Source organism: Gopherus flavomarginatus, chromosome 6 (assembly GCF_025201925.1).
Source record: "Gopherus flavomarginatus isolate rGopFla2 chromosome 6, rGopFla2.mat.asm, whole genome shotgun sequence".
Lineage (NCBI taxonomy): Eukaryota > Metazoa > Chordata > Testudines > Testudinidae > Gopherus > Gopherus flavomarginatus.
Genome location: NC_066622.1, coordinates 129,785,078 through 129,811,250, shown reverse-complemented (window position 1 = coordinate 129,811,250; position 26,173 = coordinate 129,785,078). Strand labels below are relative to the sequence as shown.

General features: G+C 41.8%; 1 protein-coding gene across 1 annotated transcript in view; it reads right to left on the bottom strand.

Moving 5' to 3' along the window:
- The window catches only part of LOC127054538 (guanylate cyclase 2G-like), a 35,059-nt gene that overhangs the window by 8,284 nt on the left and 602 nt on the right, over window positions 1-26,173 (bottom strand). Inside the window, exons 2-14 of the mRNA XM_050960774.1 lie at window positions 21,919-22,267; window positions 17,693-17,796; window positions 17,234-17,419; window positions 16,534-16,678; window positions 15,184-15,319; window positions 14,237-14,340; window positions 13,251-13,414; window positions 11,143-11,292; window positions 10,126-10,209; window positions 8,738-8,842; window positions 7,614-7,682; window positions 4,175-4,343; window positions 1,541-1,696 (exon numbers count right to left, since the gene is read on the bottom strand). Of these exons, the coding sequence (XP_050816731.1) occupies window positions 1,541-1,696; window positions 4,175-4,343; window positions 7,614-7,682; window positions 8,738-8,842; window positions 10,126-10,209; window positions 11,143-11,292; window positions 13,251-13,414; window positions 14,237-14,340; window positions 15,184-15,319; window positions 16,534-16,678; window positions 17,234-17,419; window positions 17,693-17,796; window positions 21,919-22,267 (1,921 nt within the window). The remainder of the gene's footprint in view (window positions 1-1,540; window positions 1,697-4,174; window positions 4,344-7,613; window positions 7,683-8,737; window positions 8,843-10,125; window positions 10,210-11,142; window positions 11,293-13,250; window positions 13,415-14,236; window positions 14,341-15,183; window positions 15,320-16,533; window positions 16,679-17,233; window positions 17,420-17,692; window positions 17,797-21,918; window positions 22,268-26,173) is intronic.

Below are 26,173 nucleotides of genomic sequence, written 5' to 3'. Positions count from 1 at the left end.
GGTCCTTAATGCAGGAGTCTGAGAGGAGGAAAAACAGAGTGCATGGAGCTTCCTTTTCTCTTATGCACCTCACATAAAGGTCAGAGCAAATCAGTCTTTCACCTGGATGACCTTAGGGTCTGCCTCTTCTATGCAATCCATGCAGCTGGCCAGTTTCAAAGGAGGAAGCCATTTGGAACATCCTACAGGTGCAGTGTTCACACGTCCTGGAGTGCTGGGGAAATTGTGCCTTCAAAGCTACAGGCTAAATCTATCTCTGTAGATGAATGCTTTCTCCTCTTAGGGTACGTCTACACTACCCACCAGAACGGCGGGCAGCAATCAATCCAGCGGAGGTTGATTTATCACGTTTAGTCTAGACACGATAAATTGACCCCTGAGCTCTCTCCCATTGACTCCAGTACAACACCACCGCAAGAGGCACAGGTGGAGTTGACGGGGTGGGGGGCCGATGGTGAGTAGGTCTAAGTATGTCAACTTCAGCTACATTATTCACGTAGCTGAAGTTGTGTAACTTAGATCGATCCCCCCCACCAAGTGTAGAGGAGGCCTCAGATACAGGGATTTCAGGGTGTAGTTGTAGTAACTTGGCACATGCCATAATACTGCAGGCTGCTGAGTAGCTCTAACATGCGACTGGTGTGGTGTTTTCATTGGTACTATGTTCAGCTGAGCAATTACTACACTTCACTTCGCTGTGATTAATTTAATTTGCACATAAAGTCAGATTAAAAGGTGCCTAGAGCCCTATTATCTGAACAGAATAGACAACATGGAATTTATTCAGATGAATAGAAGGTCAAACAAGAGAGGTTTTCCTGTGAGTAATGCACTTCAAGGAGATACTATATGTGGGCTATAGGAGTTTGTGGGAGATGACAGCTGCTGCTGTATTTGAAACAAAGCTAAACATAAAGCAACTGTTTGTTTTTTTCTTATAAAGCAGGAAGCAATGAGAATTAGTGACAGGAAATCAAGACAGGGTTAGGCAACCAGTTTGGAACACTTGCTCAGATTAAGTTCTAAATTCTTATGATTTATTAGGTAAAATTGCCAAATCACTTAAAACATATATACAGTTAAGCTTGCGTGACGCTCCAAAGACCAAAGATGTCTATCCTTATCAGGCAGATAGTTAAGCGATACAATGATCTGCCTATACTCGTTCATAATGTTCAGCGTACAAAAATTCTCTTGCATCCCAAGGGTGCATCTAGTCTGCAAATTAAAGGTGTGTTCCTAACTCAGAGTAGCTAACCGGCTCTGGCTAATCTGGGTTAAAATAACATTAAAGAGATGGCAGCAGAGATTAAAGCCTATACGGGAATCTGGGGTTGAACACGACCTACTAACCTGAATTAACCGTATCTTCAGTGTTATTGAAACCACAGTTACCTAACCTAGGTCACAGCTAATCTGAATTTTAAAACACATTTTATTTGCAGTGAAGACCTACTACATTTAGGGTAACTCTAGGATACAAAAATGTGCTTCACAAACCGTCTGGAAATGTAGTACAAAGAGAGGAACAAAGTTCTACCTTCTGCTTCCTTGTTCAGATCCTGGAACGGCCCATCCTCATTGTTATAAATCAGCTCCCTCATAATTACAGCAAAGCTGTAGACATCCCCCTTTTGGGTCCCATGGAATGGAAATTCCCCCATCCTGAGCAGTTCTGGGGCTGTCCAATAGAGATCTACAAGGCAAAATAGGAAACAGCAAGGAAGCCTGTGCTCCAGCTGGGTCAAACTCATCATCGGCAAAGAACAGGCTAGACAGGGTTTTAAAATTCTGAACACAATATAGACAGGTTTGTGCTTTTATAGTGTCGTCCAACTGAGGATTTCTCTGCCATTTGCAGGCACTCATTCATCCACACAACACCATGGCCTGGTAGCTAGCTAGAGAGATGCAGGCAGAGGCAAGGGCACTCCTTCCTCCCCCCTCTTCCCAGAAGTGGCAGCAAGACCCCCTTTGGGAGAATAGGGGTAAAAGCAGAGAATGAGCTCCCAGCAGCTGGGAGGGGAAGGCCCACATGTGGAGTCCTCTGTCAGGGTCACAGAGAGGCATAAATGAAGCATACCCAGCTCCCCTGTGCTAGAACAGGATCTCGCAGTTCAACCAACTAGGAGGGGAGAGCAGCACCTGCAGCCATAAAGAGCCAGGCTGTCAGGAAGCGGAGGGCAGGAGCAGCAGGAAGTTCCCTGTGAAAGGCTGCCAGAGCCCCCCAGGAGGCAGGGCAGTGGGAACCCGCAGGGGGGTGGGGGAAGGGAGGTAGGGTCTCCAGGGAGAAAGTGCTGGGAGGTGGTGCTCTGTTAAAAGGGGGTGGGGGGGTCTGAGTAAGGCAAAGGTGGAAATCCCCTGGGAGTTGTAGCCCAGAGTGGACTGAGGAACTGTTGTGGGATTTGTTTGCCTACATCTGAGAAATAAAACTGTGCCTGGAAAGATACTCTGAGTGTGGTAGCGAGGCCTTTGTGGGTTGGGAAGAAGCCAACACATTGTATCTCAGAGAATGTAGGCAGACGAATCATGGGATCTGCTGAAGCCTCAAGGTTCCACAATCATTCTGTGGCCTGGGATGGAGAATTTCACAGCATGACTTCTCAAAGCTGTGGCCTTTGGAGTAAGCACCCTGTTCAGATGCATGAGACGGTTAACACATCTCAGAGCTATTGTTTCAGCCACCTGCAGACTCAGGCAGACTTCACTACATCAGTTGCACTTGAATCACATTTTCAAGCTTTTCTTTGCAACTATAAAGGCTAGAATGGAGGGGGGGTTCTCTTTCTTTTCTTTTCTTTTTTTTTTTTAATGAATAAAGGCAGCGATTCTCCTATAATGAAATGATTCCAGAACCTGGGGCTCTAGGCACAGGTCTATAAGAACATAAGAATGGCCATAGTGGGTCAGACCAAAGATCTATCTAGCCCAGTATCCTGTAGTTTGTCAGTGGCCAATGCCAGGTGCCCCAGAGGAAATGAACAGAACAGGTAATCATCAAATCATCCATCCTCTGGTGCCCATTACCAGCTTCTGGCAAACAGAGGCTAAGGACACCATTCCTGCCCATCCTGGCTAATAGCCATTGATGGAACTATCCTCCATGAATTTATCTAGTTCTTTTGTGAACCCTATTATAGTCTTGGCCTTCACAACTTCCTCGGGCAAATAGTTCCACAGGTTGGCTGTGCATTGTGTGAAGAAATACTTCCTTCTGTTTGTTTTAAACCTGCTGCCTATTAATTTCATTTGGTGACCCCTAGTTCTTGTGTTATGAGAACGAGTAAATAACACTTCCTTATCTACTTTCTCCATACCAGTCATGACTATATAGACCTCAATCATATCCCACCATAGTCGTCTTTTTTCCCTCAAGCTTAGAAGTCCCTGTTTTATTAATCTCTCCTCATACGGAAGCCGTTCCATACCCCTAATCATTTTTGTTGCCCTTTTCGGAACCTTTTCCAATTCCAATATATCTTTTTTTGAGATGGGGTGACCACACCTGCATGCAGTATTCAAGATGTGAGCGTGCCATGAATTTATATAGTGGCCATATGATATTTTCTGTCATATTATCTATCCCTTTCTTAATGATTCCCAACATTCTGTTTGCTTTTTTGACTGCTGCTGCACATTGAGTGGATGTTTTCAGAGAACTATCCACAATGACTCCAAGATCTCTTTCTTGAACGGTAACAGCTAATTTAGACCCCATCATTGCATATGTATAGTTGGGATTATGGTTTCCAATGCGTATTACTTGGCATTTACCAACACTGATAAATGTCTACAGCATTTATGCCTTATTTCATCCACCGCTACTGACCAAAAACTATTCAACAAAATTATTCAACAAACATTTTCAAACAACAAATAAATTGTAGAAAATCATAAGCTGCTCAGAGACAATTATTGAGCAAAATAGAGACCAAAACTGATCAGATGCATTATTTGCTGCTATTTGCTCATCTATATGCAGCATTACTGGAATAAAAAAAAATCAACCCTCTGTAATTTCCAAAAGCCATGTTCCAACCATCAGTATTCAAAGAGGTGTTGTAGATAAAATGTGTGTGAAGACCAGTATGAAGGAAAGCATCCGGTAGAGGAATGCATCAATCATTGTTTTGGTGTATCCCTTGTGCTTGTAATTCTTGTATAATCCTCTTACCTGCATAGCTGGTATTTTTCTCAGTAATTACTCGGTATTTCTTTCCATACTTAAACTCCCATAGCCCAAATCCACACAGTTTCACTTGCATGCGACTATCCACCAAACAGTTAGTAGGTTTCAGATTTCCATGGGAGTTCAATGGGCTTCTGTGAAGAAACAACATCCCCTACAAAAACAGGGACAGTGTGACTATAGAGTGGTGGCTTTAGAAGCACCAGGCAGAGTAAAATACCCCCAACGGAATGACGGGATCAAGTTTTGGCTGTCAGTACAAGAAACAGCAAGTGTAATCAGCTCTTGGCTCAGCTGGTTCTGGTCAGAAACGCCATGGCATTTGTCCCTAAAACTCATTGTATCTATGCTAGTCTTTTTTTCCATGACATTGTCCAGGCTATTTGTAGCAATGGTCTGCTTTGGTCAAACACTTCCAGAAACCTACTAGTCATGCCCACACTTTGTCTGGATAGCCACATTCTCTATCACTGCTACTGTTGTCTTCATTCCTTCCACCCACCCAGGCCTTATGTTAGGCCCTGATCCTGGACATTGTTTCCATATGGACAAATCCCTTTGCCCACATGGAATCACTGACCTCTCTACCTAGATGTCTTGGGTATTTAATATGGTCCCTGTGACAGACTGACAATATCATGCAATACCCTGGACAAACCGGATGGAATGAAGATAAACTTTCCTGAATTAAGTTAAACCTTATGGAGTTTGGTTTGATATTTTGGGGGCCCATTGTATTAAAAATGCAACTGTGTTATTGTGGAATTGTATATAACTCTTCTAGGAATATGGGGATGGTAATATATTTCCTCTGGTTACTGAAACCATCTGGTGGGGTCCACATATATAAGTTCAAACGGGATCCTCCTGGGACCATCAGGCAAAGAAAAGATTTTTGGTAAAATAGCCTGTTTTCAGACAGGCTCAGGGCACTATTTCTGATCCAGCAAACAGACGGGACCCCTGCTCTAAGAAGACCCCAATTCTTAGGGAAGGTTTGGAGAAACTTGGCTTGCTGAGGGCCCAGCCCCAAAAGATTGCATGCTTGTTCTGAGCTAAAGCTATGATGAACTTGGTACCACAAGGAAACCCCTTGGGCGCATAGATGCTGGAACTAGGAGTGCTGCCGCACCCCCCAGCTTGAAGTGGTTTCCAACACATACAGGGTTTACAATTTGGTTCAATGGCTCTCAGCACTCCCATTATACAAATTGTTCCAGCCCCCTGCTTGGACAGAGTAGTGAAGGATTGTTCCTACCAGAGCCCATGTTGGGGTAGGGGTGATCTCTGGTAAGCTTGTTGGCATGCGTGTAGGTTCTTGTATTGATTTTAATATGTTTTCTCTGTAATGCTTTTACCTTGAGACTCAAACAGGCTTGCTTAGAAAGAGCTGTGCAGTAACGTATAACTGTAGGCAGTCGCACTGCTAACCATCTCTGAAGATAAAGCAAGCAGGCCTGCTTGGGCCGTCTGTCTCTGCTAGGAATAACACAATATAGTCATGGGACTGTGCAGCCTGGAAGTACCCCAGTCAGGCGAGAGTGAGAGGTGAAGGAGAGGGGAGCTGGAAACCTGACAGTGCGTACCCTTGCTGGACCACTGCAGAGAAATACAGGTGCGGTTGCTCTGAAATGTGACACTCTCCATCACAATAGTATGTGAGCCCCTCACATTCTTTATTGTATTTATCCTGACAACACCCTTGTGAGGTAAGGAAGTACTATTATCCCTATATGGACGGAGCACTGAGAAACAGAGACTTAAGCCCAGAATTTTACAGGTATTTAGGCATTGTGGCACTCAGCATTGTAATGCCCAGCTGATTTAGGAGCCTGTCTTGTTTGCAAAAGGGATTTAGGTGCTTAGAGCCTAAATACCATTGTAAGACTCTTAAGTGCCTAAATCACTGTTGAAAACAAGACAGACTCCTAATCAGTTAGATATTGTGACACTGAGCACCACAATGCCTTTAAAAATCTAGCCTAGGTGACTTGCCCAAGATCATATTGGAGAGTCTGTAGCAGAGATCGGAAATGAACCTCTCTCTCCTACATCCTAGACTTATGCCCTAATCATTGGACCAAAACTTTAGATTACAAACTCCTCAGGGCAGACACTTATTCCTACTGTGTGTTTGTACAGCACCTAACACAATGGAGCCCCAATTCAGAGAGGCCTTTTTACACTGCTGTCACACAAACAAATCATTTTACTAGCATTTTTCATTCATTCCTTACTGAAGAAGAAAATTAATGAGGAATGAATTAGAATGGTGTGGCCTGTTCCTTTGGATGTGGCCATACTCCTTCCTGCCTGCCTTGGGAGCATGAGCACCTCAACAGGGGGACAGTCCCTTCACTTCCACAAACCAGACAAAGGCATGTAAGGAAATATTTGCCAGGGCCAGGCGAATAAAGCCAGGTTACAAAAGTGGCTACGTGAGTCACAGGACATGCACTACGGGTCTTCAAGTAAATGACCAACAAGTACCAGAAAGAGAAGCTGTATCATTTGCTAATCTTTCTCCCTTTCTCCTCACTCCCATCTTGTGTCTTAATAACACACACAAACCAGAATAGGACTTTAACAACAAAATCGGAATGGTAAGAGCTGCCACTCAACATTGAATTCCTTCCCTCCCCCCTATTTAGTAGCATCTATAAATTTTCAAGCAAAGCTGTATGTAGTAAATACATAATAACAGCCATACTCCAACCCTGGAGCACCCATGGAGTCAGTGCCTCCCTCCCCAGCTTGCCTCCTTACTTGAATATCGGGACAAATGGCTTCCCAATTGTACATTGATTGGGATATGGGACAAAGGGTTAAATATCGGGCCATCTGGTCACCCGAATGCCAGGTGCCCCAGAGGGAATGAACAGAACAGGTAATCATCAAGTGATCCATCCCCTGTTGCCCATTCCAGCTTCTGGCAAACAGAGGCTGGGGACACCATCTCTGTCCATCCTAGCTAATAGTCATTGATGAACCTATCCTCCATGAACGTATCTAGTTCTTTTTTGAATGGCCGGTCCAGTCCTGAAAAGCTTACAATGTCAAACAATTTTCATAAAACTTTAGAACTTTTTACGTTTTATTTTTAACTGTCCACCCCCCTTTTTTCCTATGTGTAACAAATGTTTAATTTGGGGTTTGTTTAATGGTGTAAGCACAGGTCACTGCAACAGAACTCCCAAATTAATGAAATAAATACATGCAATAAAATAAGGATAATTTGCAATAACAACTTCCTCAACCCCTTATCAAATGTAAACCCAACACTTCCATCTGGCTCCAACGGGATAGAATGTTATTTTCATTTTTGTCTCTGACACGTTCAAAGTCCAGAGCAATAAGTGTTTCTAGTTTCCATAACTTTTTAAATAAGGTTTTCTATCAAAAAACAATTCAATGTCATACTCACATTGACTATATCATAGGCGAGAGAGAGTTTGAATACCCAGTCCAATTCAATATCAGAGTTCAAAATGTCCTGAAAAACAAAAACGTTCAGAATGACATTGGACTGAATCTCATCAGACTGAGATGCAGTGAGCACATGGAACTGAACTCAGCCTATTTGCTCTGTGAAAGTTTATTGGAAATGGAAAACTTATTTCCTAATACATGTGTATGGGTCTCCAAATCAGCAGTTGCTGAGAATAGTCTGCATGTATCACTATTGGGCAAGTGGCAATTACAAACTTGAAGCAATATTTACATACAAATTCTGTAGAGCTTTATTATACACTAAATTACAGAAGCTGGGAATGAGTGACAGGGGATGGATCACTTGATGATTACTTGTTCTGTTCATTCTCTCTGGGGCACCTGGCACTGGCTACCGTTGGAAGCAGGGCCGGCTCCAGGGGCTTTGCCGCCCCAAGAAGCCAAAAAAACAAAAAAGCCGTGATTGTGATCTGTGGTAATTCAGCGGGAGGTCCTTCGCTCTGATCAGGAGTGAGGGACCCTCCACTGAATTGCCACCAAATAGCTGGACATGCTGCCCCTCTCCGGAGAAGCTGCCCCAAGCACCTGCTTGCTAAGCTGGTGCCTGGAGCCAGCCCTGGTCGGAAGACAAGATACTGGGCTAGATGGACCCTTGGTCTGACCCAGTAGGGCCATTCTTATGTTTTATGTACTAAGCTGAGGAAATAAGACGTTTCTTGGTATATAAGATGTCTTAATACTCACTGCCTCTGTGGTGTAATGTCTTTATTTTTTTATTGTTCTCCAGGGTGCTATTCTGCTTCTCATATCTAGTATTCACAAAATGGTTGCACATCAGAGAGAACTGAACACTAAAGCAATGAGGACGCATAGGAGTAGGAAGGGACATGTGCACTTGAAGTCCTAGCTATTAGAAGCCAGGAAAGTCCTGATATCAACAGAGCCAAGAGTAGGCAGCAAAAACAGCTAACAAAAAAAAAAGGCCGGGGAGGAATATCAGTCCTGGCTGACCTGGCTAGAGCTCAGAAAAGCTCTTTTGCAAGCTCTCTTACAAGTCAACCCTAAGGCTATTGATGTAAATGATGCTGGTGTTCTCACCTTTAGGCTTCCTTTCTTGCAGTACTCTGTAATAATACAGATATTTGGAATTTCAGTGCATATACCAAAGAAGACCACCAGATTCTCATGCCTCAACTCGCGCATCTGAAAGCAAAGAGGCCTTGTTAAACACATTTGTTTGGTTTTAGCCCATTAAAGCTTATGCTCAAATAAATTTGTTAGTCTTTAAGGTGCCACAAGTACTCCTGTTCTTTTTGTGGATACAGACTAACACGGCTGCTACTCTGAAACCTGACATTTGTTTACATTACAGCACCACCCCTGAGTTGTTTCTTAGTCATCGTTTACTAGAAGAATCCTACAAGGTAGAAATGAAAAGGTCATTAGCTCATCTTGTCCAAAGCTGGCTTGTTCAGGAATGCCTCTACAATATATTTTCTATTCCTGAGACGAGTCTTGCTTCAGATGACTCCAGTATTTGAGCTTCTACCATTTCCAGGAGTCTATTCCAGCTCCCAGGAGTCCATTCTAGCCTGATAGATCACCACTATTAGGACAATCCCCATTATTTCAGCTTCATATCTTCTTCACAGCCCCTGAAAATACCCCACTGGACCACCCTGGACAATTCCTCTCCCTTCTTAATGCTTCTACTTTGAAGATGGAGAAGGCAGTTATTTCTCTGGTTTATCTTCACTATATAAATATTTAGTCCTTTGGGACCAGATTCTGACACTCTTACTCATGCTGAATAGAACCGTGAACCATGATTAGACCCGTTGAAATCAATAGGATTACTTCAAGATTAACACTCAACATGAAAAAAGGTATCACAATCTGGTCCAGGAGCTCTCTTAAAATGTCAGTCCCTCCTAGGAGCGGCGCCAAGGTTTTTGCCGCCCTAGGCAGCAGCACTCCTCCTCTGAGCTTTCGGTAGCCGGGGTCCTTCCACTCCGCGTCTTCTGTGCTCTTCAGTGGCAGGTCCCGGAGCAAGTGAAGGATCTGTCGCTGACTTTCCGCCAAAGACCTGGAGTAGAAGGACCCCCTGCCGCTGAATTTCTGCCGAGGGTGGCAAAATGCCACCCGCAAATCCTGCCGCCCTAGGTGACCACCTAGGGTCGCCTAGTGGAAGCGCCGGCCCTATTAAATCCTATTTGATATTGGTCTTCTCCTCCAGCTTGTCAATACCTTTTTAATATAGAGGTGCACAAAACCAAAAGGCATGACACTGATGAAGCCTAAGTAGAATCCAATCTTCTCCCAGATTCAAAACCAACAAAATATTGCAGGCTCTGAATGTGAATTTCAGCTTGCTAAAGATAGATGGATCAGTTGCCCAATTCAGCAGTACATACAGTATGTTTGTGACATAATTTGCTTTTCATTTCAGTCGGGCATAGGAGGATCATGTTGAGGTTGAACCTTACCATCTGAACTTCGTGAAGGACTGACTGTTTCTGAATCCAGGCATCTGTTTGGTTATCAATGTACCTGATTGCAACAAGAGTTCCCTGAAACAAATATTCAGAAAGGTTGAATCCAACATACAGTACTTTAACACAGAAACTGTTTGGAACAGATCTGCACAAAAGGTTATGAAGGCACCTATGAAAAAACATAGCATGTGCTCAGAAGTTTAGAACTCCCATATGTTAAAATAGCTAAAAGTATCTTTCCCTGTACAGACACACAGCCATAAGAGATGACCAATATGAGCTTCACTGTACAAGGTATTGGATAACTAACTTGCCTAGTGACAGACAAAGTTGAAATTGCCTTTTAAATCAATTTTTAAGGGTTCTGAGGGAAAGATGCCAAATTTATATTGGGAAACCAGCTGACTGTAACAAAACATGGTTGCCCAATGATGATCCTGTGCTAACAGTAAAATTACCAATGGTTGTCACAGACAATACAGTCCAGAAGTGGTTTTAATTTAGGTTCTCTTATATAACATGCTGCCCAATGATGTTAATCGATATAGCATATATTTTCAGAACAACTTTATGCAGATGAAATAATGTACTCATGGAGGAATTACCAAGAACTGTAATGCTGTCATGGTATATATACTTTATTATATAGCCAGTAAGTTAAGACTCATAAGATATGTCTTGCTTTTGGAAGGCCAGTTATGCTACCCAAAAACTCTAACTCCATCTCTGTCAAAATTTCATATAGGACATTTCTGTAATCTGCCATTTTTGACAAAGAAGAGCTGGACATTTATCAGTAACCTTAGTAAATTAGTACCATCAGTTTCACAGTGCTATCTGTGAATCCTGAGAACTACTGTGACTTTTATTCTTTTGTCCATCTTGTGCCCTATTCACCTGTACAGAGCACCCAAAGCCGCACAAAGGAAACTAAAAAGGACACAGTTAACATAAGAGAGCAGAAAGTACACCTACTGAAGCTCATCTAATCTCCCTTTGTAATCGTACCTGGTAAAGACCTATTGTGGTATAAAATACAACTTTCCCCTGCTTGTCCTTCAACCCAGACCGCCAATTGTTTGAAAATATCAAACTGGACCCAACACTTTCTTGTCCGTTAGACACTGGTGTGCTTGTTTGCGATAACTCAGAATGATCCTATAGGAGAAAACACAAGAGATGTGATACTGTTAAAACTTCATAAATAACCTAGTTAAATTTTGACAAAACTAAGACTTGCCCATATTGACAAAGACAAACTGATGAGGCAGAAACCCAGTAATGGGTTTGCCTGCAGTGCTTACCATAAACGATAAAGACAAAACACTGGCAATAACAAGCAAGATGCCTTCCAAACCTATATAGAAGGAAATCACATACGCTTGGGCTTCACTCCTATACAGAGGACCAGCACAAAGTATAAGACTCACATAAATAGAAATGGGCAAAAACATTTCATAAGAAACAGTTGTTCCCCCCCCCAAAAAAATGCAGATTTGGGTTGACCAAAACAATTCACAAATTCAGATCAATTTTGGCTAATTGTTCCAGTCAAAAAAAATAATTCAGAAACGTCAAAACAGTTCGATTTTGGAATTTCTGAAACAAAATGTTTTGACTTTTCGTTTTGAAAAAATATTTCATTTTGGCATTTCCCTCAATTTTACTTTTAATAAAACCATAGAAACATTTTTAAATGAATTTTTTTTTACTTTTTGAGTTCTCCGAAAAAGATTGAGAACAATCATTTCTGACTAACCTGAAATATTTTTTTTAATTTTTCTGTTCAGCCAGTGAACTGAAAAAATCGGTATTCACAAAGCTCTATATTTAAGCCCTGAAGGTTATGTCCAGGGTTGACATACGGCGAATATGAGCCCTCTCCAAACAATTTTCAACTAAGGTATAAGTAGGACGGTTGTGCTGAATATGCCTTGTGTTGCTCCTCTGGACAGCAGTGAATTTCACTCCTTAGTGAGTAATATGCTGAGAAAATGTTTTAGAAATCATTGGGAAAACGTGTAACTGACCTAACACTGCCAGGCAACACAGATCAGATCATAGACTCATAGACTTTAGGTCAGAAGGGATCAATATGATCATCTAGTCTGACCTCCTGCACAAAGTAGACCACAGAACCCTACCCATCCACTTCTATAACAAACCCCTAACCTATGTCCGAGTTATTGAAGTCTTCAAACTGTGGTTTGAAGACCTCAAGCTGCAGAGAATCCACCAGCAAGTGACCCATGCCTCATGCTGCAGAGGAAGGCGAAAAACCTCCAGGGCCTCTGCCAATCTGCCCCGGAGGAAAATTCCTTCCCGACCCCAAATATGGCAATCAGCTAAACCCTGAGCATGTGGGCAAGACTCACCAGCCAGCACTCAGGAAAGAATTCTCTGCAGTAACTCAGATGCCATCCCATCCAACATCCCATCACAGAACACTGGGCATACTTATCTGCTGATAATCAAAGATCAATTGCCAAAATTAAGCTATCCCATCATACCATCCCTTCCATAAACTTATCAAGCTTAGTCTTAAAGCCAGATATGTCTTTTGCCTCCGCTACTCCCCTTGGAAGGCTGTTCCAGAACTTCACTCCTCTAATGGTTAGAAACCTTCATCTAATTTCAAGTCTAAACTTCCTAGTGTCCAGTTTATACCCATTTGCTCTTATGTCTACATTGGTACTAAGCTTAAATAATTCCTCTCCCTCCCTAATATTAATCCCTCTGGTATATTTATAAAGAGCAAGCATATCCCCCCTCAACACAGTATAAGGACCCAGTCCTGTACTGAGCATCTACTGCTGCAAAGTAATCACTCCAGATTCCATCAGTGTAACCCAGGGCATAGATGGTTTGACCCAATAACTCCTTAGGCCCTGATACTGCACTAACTTCAAGTATAAGAATAGGCCTATTGATTTAAATAAGACTACTTAAGCGCTTAAAGTAAGGACATGCTTATGTACTTCGCTGGAAGTAAATTTCTCCAACTTCATGACAAAAGCATGGTTAATTGCTAAAATGATGACAAACTTATGGATCCCTTCTCTCAGAGTATCATTTATAACTAGTGTGATTCCTGGTATTTTCAGGAATTGCTTTACCTTATGATCTTTAAGCATAATAATATCATTGTAGTTTATTTTCCACCAGATGTCATCCATTTGCTTTTGCAGCTTCCTTTCCTGGATCTTTAAAAACACCATTATGCTGGCAGCTCCTGAGACTGTTACCAACAGGACGACAATCAGAACGGTCACTGGCGTACCTGTTAAGGACATGATACAGATTATCCCCAGCCATGTGGAGGCGGAGAAAAATCTTGATGGCACAACCAAACTGGTGATTTTTTCAGGAGTAAGTTGTCACTTTGCTTCATATTGGTATCATATGCTTGGTTGATCCCTGGTTCCAATCCAGGGGCTTTTCACCACTCAGGCAGCATAAAACAGTTGGAACACCAATTTAATTGGCTCCTTGTGGAGAATCCAGTGGAATAATGCCCTTCTAACATTTCCTACATAGCCACCCTCCTCCTGACTTTCAGAGACTTGGATTACTCACTGCTCTTACTGGCTTCAGCTGGAGATGTCGGTGCTCACCACTTGAGAAAATCAGCCCTAAGTGTCACTAGTTATGAACCCAAAAAACGGAAATCACCAAAGATTAGCAGACACCTTTTCAAATATTAGCCTATATTTAAAAAAAAGCCTAAATATGGATGTAGTACTGACACTTAAATAATAGCCTAATTTTCAGAAGTCTGAGCACACAATAGCTCTACTTATTTAAGTGCATAAATATGGATTTAGGTATGTACATTTAAGTATCCATTTTTTAAAATCTTGGTCCTAAGTCTCAGCCTCTCTTTGCCTCAGTTTCCCTATAAAATGAAGATGGTATACTGTAGACACACTCACAAAGTTTATCCTTTTCTGAGGTACTGTGAGATTTCATTAATTAATGTTTATAAAAAGCTTCTTTGATCTTTGAATGAAAGATGCTAAAGAGCAACAAAGTATTTCCTTTGTCTCTTTCCCCTTCCCATGTGCCCAAGAGTGCTGATCTCATTAAGTATGACCATACTCACTTATAACTGAAGTTTTACAATGTTCATTATAAAACCCACAGTACGGTCTGTCTTTGGGAGGAAAGCCAGCCAGCCAGCTGATGTAGGCAATTTCCGTGGTTGGGCTATAGATGGAGACAGATAAATGTAAGTGCCCATTTCTATTACCTGTTCTCCTTTACTAAAGTTATTTTCCAATGGAGAGCTCAAAATTGGCATCATTTCTAAAGCTCATAAATTCTAGAACTGATCAGAAAATGTGATTCCCCTCCACCTCCCCCCACACACAAATTTCTATCAGAAAAAAAATCCTTTTGAAATGTTTTGATCAAAAATTTCTGATTTTCTGCAAGAGTTTTTTAAAATCCCTTGGAAGCCTATTCCAGAGTTTAACTATCCATATATAGTAGTTAGAAAGTTTTGCCTAATATCTAACCCAGTGTTTCTCAAACTGGGACTGTCACTTGTGTAGGGAAAGCCCCTGGCAGGCCGGGCCAATTTGTTTACCTGCCCCATCCACAGGTCCGGCCGATCGCAGCTCCCAGTGGCCGCGGTTCGTTGCTCCAGGCCAATGGGGGCTGCTGGAAGCAGCGTGGCCTGAGGAACTTACTGGCCGCCACTTCCAGCACCTGCCATTGGGCTGCAGTGGCGAACTGCAGCCAGTGGGAGCTGTGATTGGCCGGACCTGCGGAAGGGGCAGGTAAACAAACCGGCCCGGCCCACCAGGAGCTTTCCTACACAAGCGGCAACCCCAGTTTGAGAAACCCTGATCTAACCTAAAGCTCCCTTGCTGTAGATTAAGCTGTTTACTTCTTGTCCTACCTGCAGTGGACATAGAAAACAATTGATCACAGGCTCCTCTCAGTCTTCTTTTCTCAATACAAAACATGCCCTGTTTTTTACCTTTCCTTATAGGTCAGGTTTTCTAAAGCTTTTGTATTTTCATTGAAAAATACTACCCACAGTACCTGATTGTTTTTGTCTCGACATCATAATTAAGAATAGGAACAAACTGTGATGAATTCCCAGCTTTCTGCAGACAATATACAGAGTAATCCATCCACCTCTCACCTGATTCATCGATATACACCAGGCCAGTAACCCCTGGAAAGATAAAAGAGTACATAGCATACTCACTCAACGCTGCTGGGCTTTTTTTGGATCAAGGTTAATTCCATGTTCCTTCTTTAGCATTAGTAGCTAACAGGCTGGTGATGGTAGGGAGCTGACACCCAGCTAAGCACAAGCCAGGCACCCTCGAAGTGAGCCTGCCTGAACCATAGCATAGACCTAAGAAGAAGGGTTGTGGAGCCTGGAACCAAAGGAAGGAAGTGTAGGAGTTCAAGAACCTGAGGACTGGTGGACCAGAGAAGCCTGCTTGAATTGCAGCACTGGCCCATGAAGGAGGGCTTTGGAACCCTTTCAACCAAGGGGGAAGGAGCTGTCAGTTCAGGAGTGGGGCAGGACTTTTCTCTGGAAAGCTAAAGCCTTTCCAGAGAAGCTAGGGGGCTGCAGTGGGACTGGTAGAGCTGCCCAGTTCAAAAGGAACTGGAGGGGAACCAGGAACCTGATTTGCAACAAGAGCAAACTGGAGCTGAAGTTGTCTGGTGCCCAAGTAAGCTTCAGGGACCCATTTTCAATAGAAGACGACACCCTGCTAACTATGGAGCTGGTCAACATTTTTCAAAGTTAAAAAATGTCAAAGCAATTTTGGAAACAAACAGTTTACATAGACAAGAAACAGTTCCAACTAAAGCAGCTCTGGGTATGCAGTGCCCACCTACACCCCTTCCTTACTTTCTTGGTATTTGTTTTGATAAACCCCAGCACAATAATGCTTTGTTGCCATTTCTGCAAAAAGGAGAACATGGGAAGCACACCTTGGCCAGCACTAAAACTCTTTGTTTGTTGGTTTGTTTTTAAATGACAGATATGGGGGTTGCTAAGAGCTGGTGTTTTGCTAAGGTATAAAAAGAAAAGAAAAATGAATGGTTCCAAGCAAGCCACCATTTTTGCAAAAAATAAATAAATTGGATAATAGCTCTAGTTCTCTGGATTGAGTTCCTCTGGATTTACACTCCGATAACTGAGAGCAGAATCCAACCTTACACACCTTTGCAAACCTTCTACAATTCATCTGTATTTAAAAATGGGGGGGGGTAGAAAAAATGATTAATTTGAACTAAGATGTTACTTTGCACACTGCCCAGAGCAAATCAAGAAAATCTTCCCAAGACAATCAGAAGTGTGCTAACTCATGAGAGGCTTAGTTTCAGTCAGTTGCATGTGATTGACAAATCTCCCCCTCAGCAGCTTACCATACAAACGGGTTTTGTTGTAGCCTTTCAGAGTGTTGACAAGTGCCCGTCCATCGCTGATATCTTTCCCTTCTTTTAATATTTCCCTTACGGACAAGGCATAAAGCAGGACTGCATCGTGTAGGTAGGCAGAGTAAGAACTCACCTGAAAAGCCAAAATGGAAAAGCAATGTTTCAGCTCCAGAGATAAAAGACTTAGACAGAAGGGCCTTCTCCCTAGAGAATGAATATAGGGTTTGCTTACAAAATTTGCTGGATCATTTTCATATAAACCTTATAGCATTGATACTAAACCCTGGGACAAAGTCAACAGTGACTTTCTGAGCCAAATTCAGGCCTGGAATAAGCAGGTGCAATTTTCCATTGACTGCAGTTGGAGCTGTGTCTACATACGAATTTGATCCTCTGTATAGAAAAGCAACCAGGATCACTGTCCAGATAGGACGGCATGAAAGTGAAGGAAAATCTCTATAGAAATGGTTCAAGTCACCCTTCTACTTAACTGGCAATCTCATCGCCACCCACTGAAAATCAATAAATGGGTGACCCACATGTGTTTCTGATCTCAGGCCACTTCTTTCAAGTAAGTACTCCTGGTGGAATCAACAGAACTACACAAGTTGCACAAGAGGAAGATGGCCCTTGATCTGAATTAACCCAGTGGCCACATGTGCAGCAATTAGAGAGGATCATATCAAACCTCTTCTTCTGAAGAAAGTGAGCTGTAAAATGGCTGTCCCTTCAGTTTTTCATGGACCTGCTTCAGAAAATCTGAATACATAGTGTATCCTCCATAAGGGTTGAGGGAAATCAGAAATACTGGCTGGTAGGCTTCAAGCACACTGCTGTTCTTCTCTCTGCTTAGTGCCTCTTTCAAAAAATTGTCCTGAAAGAGAAAGATGAGTTGAGGGTACAGCAAGTGACTTAAAGTGATGGTGCTCTTAGTTCAAAGTGCAGTTATTGAGCTTGGGCTTGGACTGTGAGCTGCTAACACAAACTGGGGTGCAGAGTCAGGGCCATCTTTACTGTACGTTGGTTGATAAAGATTTCTTGCTACAATATTTTTAATGTCAATTCTCTGCTGGTGACAGGTTCCAGATTGATAAAAACAAGTGCTAATAAACCAACTTGGAGCAATACTCGCCAGGTTGCCACTGACCTGCTGCAAAACGAAGAACACAAATTTCCCATTCACCAGCCCTAGAAGTTTGGCCTCTAGCATAATAGACCTGACATCCGAAGAGCTGCAGATTAAAACAATAACTGCAAGAGAAGAAGATGTGTTTAGTCATTTGCTCCCCATCCATTCACCGAATTAAAAAAAAATGGACAAGACAATCAGAGCTGCCAATCAACACTAGGATGATTTTTAAAAAGCTGAGTTAAATTACATGGCTCATGATTACACATTGAACATATTTATTGCTTTAGCCAGCATGGACCGATGTCAGTCAAAAGCTCTTTGTCATGGACTTGTGTAAATGAATCATGCATGGCTCACTGGGGCTTTCAGTGGTAGCTAGAAAGTAAGGAACAAGGATCCTACACACTTTACCCACTACTTACTCATGTGAATAGTCCCATTGAAGTCAATGTGATTTGTCATGTGAGAAGTAACTGTTATGAATAACGGTTGCCAGGGTCACAGGCTTCTCTCTGCTACACAGTAGAGAGGTAGAAAAATCTGTAGTAATTTACTCCAGAAAAACAACAGCAAATCCACTGTGTAGCTCAAAACACACTGAGTGGTACATTCCCGTCAATAGACACATGGCAGCAACCAAAGATAGCCATGAAACATATGGAGATGTAGGTCACCGGCAAGTGACAATTTGAGAGAGTCAATATATTTCCTCACAAAAAGTGTTTTTGTTTGTTTTGTTGTTTTTATTTATTTAATTATTTATTTTTAGTCAAGGAGGGTTTCAATACAAAATAAAAATATGTGGAAAAAATTATCAAAGTCTTTTTTTTATTTGCAATATTTTTAAACAAAAATTCCAGAGAAGAAAACAGAAAGTTATTTTTTTGTTTTGAAATTCTGGATTCCTGCCTTCACCGCCATCCCCTCCCCCTCTCCCACCCTGACTTTCTGACCTTTAACTAACTTGTGTCCGTTGGAAAATAGTAACAAAAAGTTCTCTCTGGCAGTAAGAGAAAGTAACAACCTCAATTCCTCCTGCTCTTTATGAGGTACACATTATCTCTTCCCACTCTGCACTGGTTTGTATTGGCATGGCCCTAAACAGTCAGATGAACCTCTGCAGCGGATCAGAGGAATTCTTCCCCTCTTCTGATCCTTTGCTCTTCAGAATAGTTCCTCTGACTTATGCCACGTATTGCCTATGCAGCTCAAAAAGGGGCAATAGGTTCTAGTCTGCCTTGTATTCTTGTCTTCTGAAGTGCTAACTTTGGTATCATAGAATGGCATTTGTAGGAGAGATTTATTGCACTGTCTGTTTCACATGTGGATATTTTCTTTGTAGTAAGAGCAACAAACTAATCTTCAGCAAGTAGAGCAAAATCCTTATGCTGTATCTTGTCATTCTCATCTAGTTACAAAGGGAAAATCAGAACACACTTTCAAGATGCCAAAGAGAAAGTCAGTAGGACTGTCAAAGATCAGCTTCTCATGAGCCTAGGAGTGAATGGAAATGACCCAGCTGGGGTCTGTAGCCAACACTGCAATTGGGCACAGCAATTATATTCAGCTTCATTGGTTTTCTGATGTAACATGTTTATTTGAGTTAATATCTTTCTTCATTTCTCCTTAAAGATGATGTGCTAATAAGGGAAGGGTGTGAAGGCTAAATATAAGGAAAAGCTTTCTGTTATCATGCCTTTCAAATCACAAGCAGAAAAAAAAATCGTAGCTGCAAGTAACAGGCAAAACCTGCAGCTTGGTGCAGAGCTAAACCATGTGCTGTTGTGAAATAATTCTCATCTACCCGAACATTTGGACACAGATGTTCCAATGAGCACACAAGCATTTTGCTTCCGAATTGTGCACTGCCACAGCAAACAGCTTTTAAACCGGATTAGGTTTCTGTATAAGGATCATGAAGAACCCTAATCACATACTTACAGTAATATAACAAAGGTCTTCCATTGTTTTAGTGGAAATATTTAAAATATTCTTTTTTCCCAAACTTTATTATGTTTTTCAACCAAAAAAATAAAAAGTTGTGTGATTTCAAAAACTGTTTTTAATATAATGTAGTTTTTGAAAACAAAAAGATTATCAAAACCCAATAGTTTTAATAAACACCAAATTGTGTTTTGCTTTTTAACAGAAAATGTTTGGGGTTTGTTGTTGCTGTGGGTGTTGAAAATGTAGGAAACATTGACCAAAATTAAACTTGTTCACAAAAATGTTTGATGAAATATTTTTGACCAGCTCTAGTTAACAGGTCAATTAATTTGTTTTGGACAGGCTGTCTTCTCCTCTCACCTGTGACCAGATTTGGAAAAGCTGTGTCCCTATGCCGAGTTTTCATGAATCCAGAAAGCTGACCTGTGTAACTGTGCCACCAGGGAATACTGACACACATTGTCAGCAGCGTGATGGGAAGGACATGTTGTCCATTGAATGGCAGGCAGAGAGCTTTCTCTATTTCTATGAGCAACTGGAGCTCCTTGCATGATTCAAGTGCTTTATGTAGTCCTATGGGCAAGTCCCTGCATGTGTGCAGCTCGAACAATCAGGCTGAGCCCTGAGTGGCTCAGGGCTTGTCTACACTACCACGCACGGTCGATCTAAGATATGCAACTTCAGCTACGTAAATAGTGTAGCTGAAGTCGACGTACTTAGATCTACTTACCACGGTGTCTTCGCTGCGATAAGTCAATGGCAGCACTGTAGCTAGACAAGCCCTTAGTGTGGAGACGGATGCCCACAGAGTGCGAGAGTGTTCTGTGCACAGGGGACAGCATGGAAGAACGTGTGTGCGGAAGATGCAGACAAGCAGGTGAATGGGGTTGCGATCTGTCACGGATCCACAAGATCGCTGCTAAGGCCCCAGATTTGGGACAATCTCTAGAAGGAACTCTTTCAGTAAGCCAGCCCCCCAAGGGATCTCACACATCCTCCAGGGTAAGCTACATGGCTTAACTGCCGCTTAAACTGGAGCTCTGGGCCTGCAGCACTCCTGCTTCACACCATGAGCTCTGTTCAGCGAGTCCAACTGAAACAGACTCCCATGGAGACCTGTATATTCTTCGGGGACTAATGCGCCTCTCCAAACATGTGCCGTAACCCTCACACAGCATTGTCAAAACAGTAGGGGTTTATTAGTCATCTGGAACACAGCATAGGAAGTCCCTAGGTTAGCCTAGAGGAATGAAGGTTAAAGCATAGTCCATTCTGGTTAGCCTAGAGCCCAGCTAAGCCATAGAGAAATCCATTGTTTAAGCTCCGTTTCTCCAGAACCCCAAGTGTGCCCCTGATTGCCTCTCACAACCCACACTTAAACCCTACCCAGTCCTTTGTTCTCGAGATGGGGAAATGCCACTCAGCCGCCCAGCTGAGAGGCAGGGAAGTTCATATCCCTCTGGGGCATTGCTTGCTAGATGTCAATGACCAGGCAACTGGCTTTGCCATTGTTTTCTCAAGAGCTCCACTGGTATGGAACCTAAGCCCTAGACAAATAGGCGCAATCCACACCTGTGTCTTAGCCTGCCCCAAGAGCAAACAGTCTCTTTCCACCCACCAGGTAACAATGCAACATATAGGGGACACTGAGGCACAAACAGGACTCATAAAAATATTTCAAAAAATTCCCACTTTGTCATACCACCCCTGGTGAAGCAAAGGGGAGGGGAGGAGAGAGACCCCAGACAATGAGCTAAGAGGTGGGCTAAGTAGGCTGGAATTCAGGAAATTCTGAAATTTTGCCATTTGTTTTTATCTGGATCCCTCTTCAGAGCAGAGAGTGTCTCCAGTTCGTACACTGTGTGGTGCCTAGAACAATGCTCTGTGCAAATCACAATGACCTGTGCAAATCACAATGAACCCAGTTAAGTCAGTGTAGCTGGTTTCCAGGTTCCACTCACACTAACACAATCTTGCTGCTGCCATCTCACCCAGAGAGGAGTGTTTCCTATTTATAGTGCCTTGCATGCCTTACTCCACAGCTAGTGAGAACATATCAACCATCCTCTAACTCACTCACAGCTGAGCTTTTGAAAAAAAAAATATACACACACACACACAGAGAAATAATTCTAAAATAATAATGGAGAATATACACCAATTATACCAGATAAGCTTCCAGATTGATACAAGTAATGTGTTGTAGTAATTTTTCATTCATCTGTATTTGGCAAAGTTTGACATGTAGTCCCTTTAAAGCCAGCCAGTATAAAACACTTTTAAACGGAACTTACTTCTGGCAACAGACGATATGTACTTGAGGTTTTCCTGGTGGAGACTTGGATCTTCTGTGTTGTATCTGACTTTAGCAGTGATAGTGATATTGACTTGGAGTTGGTTTTCGACTGACGTCCAGAGTTCATCAATTTTCTCCCCGGTGGAAGCATCAGATGAACCTCCAAATAATCCAACATATTTCCAGCCAAAATACTGTAGACTTTTATGCAGAACTTCCCCTATCCTTTGCAGAGGGGAGACAAGTTTGACATAGGTGTCATATAGATCTGCATTGTCCAGCTTTGCACCCTGGCCAACAAATCCAAACCAGGGAATATTCCAATGAGAAGCCAGCAAACCAGTAACCTAGATGGCAACAAAAAGTGTTTTTTCAGACATATTATTTAATATCAGTATTTAAAATGCAAAGGTTGGACTGATAAGTAGCAGTGAATTGTTTTGATTAATAAGGTTTATTGGCATCTGCTTCTCCTCTCAGACCAGTTTTACACAGTCACTCCATTAATTTCAATTTACACCAGTGTGAAACCAGAAAAAGCTCCCATATTGTTATAAAACAATGATGCTATATAGCTGAAGAACTAGCTTATCCTGTGTAAAGCCCAAGAATTGGGGGTTAATATTGTATGAACCAAATTAATCTCTGGTTAACTCCATTGACTTCAACATTCCAAATTCTTCTCTCATCCCTCAAATTAAATTCTAAGAGCTCGACTCATGCCACAAAATGAGGATTCAAATCAAGATTTTGGACATCCCCATGTCTATGGTTGTTCAATATGGAGATTTAGTTTGGTCCATTACAAAGGTAGGAATCATTTTCAAAATTCAGAACGAAAGATCAGTAATGACAATGCAAGTTACACAAATTCACAGTGTGCTGGTTACTTACATAAATCATGTTGCATTATTTCTGTTCAACACAGGCTATTTGAAATTAGTGCATAGTCAGGATTGACATTCACTTTTCTTGAGAATTCATAGTACTAAACCTGGAGTACGAGGAAGTTCTTAGAATGAAAACATGAAAGTATCAAAAACATGGTAAAATCACAGTTCACTTTCAAATTCAAATGAGGACAGAAATATTTCATGCTGCAGGCTCTATTCTGTGGAAAGAGAAAGTTCAGCGGTGCCAATTTGACATTTCATTAATGAAGTCTATTAAAGGGGTCCCGATGATATAGGAATCACTGTAAAAGTCTAGGTAGGTTTCTCTATTGCTAAGGAAACCCATACCATTGATAATCAGGGATAATGGGAGATAATACTTTCTCCTGTGAGCATCTCATGTGATTCTGGCTGCCAGCAGAAGTCAGTCTGAAAGTTTTTCTGCTCTTCTCTCTGCCCACAAAGTCAAATGCAACTAACAACAAATAACACAAACACACATCTACAAGTGTAGCCTCCTTGTAGGTTTTATGAGACATCTCAAACAGCGTTCCAGTATCACCTCATTGCTGAGCTGCTACTGTGGGTCCGTGATTAAAATTATTGGGCAACTGAAATTGCACATACGCTCCGGCAGGGTCGGGATTCACTGCTTTTATATTTGAATTGGTTACACGGGATGAAATTCACCCGTGAACAGAGGAAAAGAAAAAGACCACTGTGCCATGTAAGTCCCACAGCACAGGCTTTCCATTGGCCCTCTGCAAAAAAGCACAACCTTATTCAGTAGTTTATATTGAGTCATATGCTGTACTTTTACTGAGCAGTGCTTATTTCCCATATCTTATCCCATGAATTCATGGCCATGTATCTCTTTAAATATTTTCCCCGGTGACAAAAGGAATTTAAATATTTGAAAGAGCTGGGCATCACATAGGGCTGAGCACAATAAAAGGGAGAGGTTTTTTTCTCCCAGTGCTCCTGAAAGGATATTCACTTTGCATCTATTCAGACTAGATGTAAATATCACTATTGTAGCTTTGGTTAAAGCAATGACAGAGTTTCCGCCAGAATTTCTTTGTAATCCACTTTCATACAATCCTAATTGGTTCTGAAATCCACTTTTACTACTGAAACATTTATTTATGATTTGTATTAGTACAGCACCCGAGTGACCCCAGTAAAGATCAGGACCTCATTGTACTAGGCACTGTACATACACACAGTAAGAGACAGTTCCTACCCTGAAGAGTTCACTCTGTAATTGGATACAAGATGCAACGAGTGTGACAAACAGGAGGAAATAGGGGAGAAGGAAAGACAAAAGTAACAAAATTGGAGCAGATGGTTCCATAGGTAGCTATTGCACCATTTAGTGGCCCCAGATGGACCAGCATTTCATACTTTCTCTTAGCAGGAGATGTATGTTCCAAGAACTCAGAAATGGCTGAACAAAAATACTCCATGCTTAGAAAGCAGCTAGTCTTCGACGACGAATTTGTCTTAGGTTGGGGAATGGTTAGTCATGGAGAAATTAAAAATAAAGAACAATTATAAGTGATTAAGCAAATACAATTGTTAAACGCAGTTGCAAAATCACCTCTAAGCATGCTTTATGGGCATCTATGAGGATGATTGCCCTGACACCATGCACTCTGTGATATGAGGCAAAGGGGAGAGACAGCTGTGCATCCACTTTTCATGGCTAACATTTTCTTCTCCCACTCACAATCCTCCCTAGAAATCAGGTTACATTTTGGCCACTTCTAGACAAGGTCCGGAAAACAGCCTATTTAAAAAAACTTTTTAGCTAATACAAATGCTCCCCCCTAGGGTTTACCACATCCAACACACATAGCAATTAACACAACTTGCCCTGTCTACCTTGGGTGCAAAGTCCTGTTTAAAATTATATTAATTAACACGTCTGAAAACTTAAACTATTTTCCTAATCAAGACATGGCCTTTGAAGTCTCTCTCTGCAAGGAAAAGAGATAGAGCTGTGGGGGAGGGATGAGGAGGAGATTTTAAATGGAAGCCCACCACCTGATGCACTATACAAAGATTGCTGTGGCTGACAGTCCCCAGTGAGATTGCCAATTAAAAGGTTATTAACTGTTTACATACTTGGGCTTTAAACAACATTTTAGATCTGGACTGGTGTAGGTCTTTAATTTTAGGATGCCATCATTCAAAAAAATCTCTTGTTTACATCATTTTGAGTTTCATAGGAAAATTCCATCTTGGACTCAAAATCTAATCCACCAGTTTCAATGCCAATATAACTTTTTCTGTGGTGTTTACAAGGAGGCATGAAAACTTATCGTGGAAATTAGGTTGCAAACATAACTACACACACATTACTCAAAGTAGCGAGTGCCTGAAGGTACAGAACTGGTTGGCAGGTTGTAGGGTGACCAGATGTCCTGATTTTATAGGGACAGTTCCAATTTTGGGGTCTTTTTCTTATATAGGCTCCTATTACCTCCCACCCCCATCCTGATTTTTCTCACTTGCTGTTTGGTCACCCTAGCGGGCTGTCCCCCGTTAGGGCTGTATTTCTGTGTTAGAAAGCTCTGGGTGTAGGCTGGGTAAACAGCTAAGGGGAAGGCAGTATATAAGAGTGAACTATTCTTATTATCACAAGTATAAGAGGTGTGTGAGTAAGCGCACTGAGTAGTGAACTGGAAGAGTGAGGCTAACAGAGTTTCAGGGAGATTACACAAACAATCAACTACAGATACTCTCTTGAAAGTGAGCAGTGACTGAAGATAAGAATTTTTGTGGTAAGATGGGTATCAAGGCAGCTGTTTTTTACAAATGGAAATTATGTGCTGAGGGCTGCAGAGGTGAACATCAGATAAAGGAACTCCTGGAAAGGGGGAACATATGTGAGTCAGCTGGTCTGGGTGAATTAGCTTTTAGAGTGAAAAGGAAACAGTGAATGAATTTACATTGGTATTTAATTTTGAAGCACTCTGGAGACACCAGAAGATTGGGGGAAAGCAAAACAACATATCAGCATTCAGCCAAAGTAAGAAGGGTGATCCTAGCAATGATAGTGTCATTAGATCTAATTTCTAAACATAGTAAAATATTGAAACAAGGAGCAAATATCTTATCTGTTCCCTTGATTTGTACTCTGTGCCCTAAGATCTAAGCACACATGCAAACCAAAATACATCTGAGACTTTTAAACTGACAGCACAACTAAAATGCTCCCTGCCCATCAGAACTAATAACATTCTCCCCCTCAACACATCCCTCCACAAAAGCCTGTGAAAGGAGATCAGCCTTGCAGAATGCTCTGAAAGCCAACAATCTCAGGCTGTATCAGACCAAGGATGAAGAAAGCAAGTT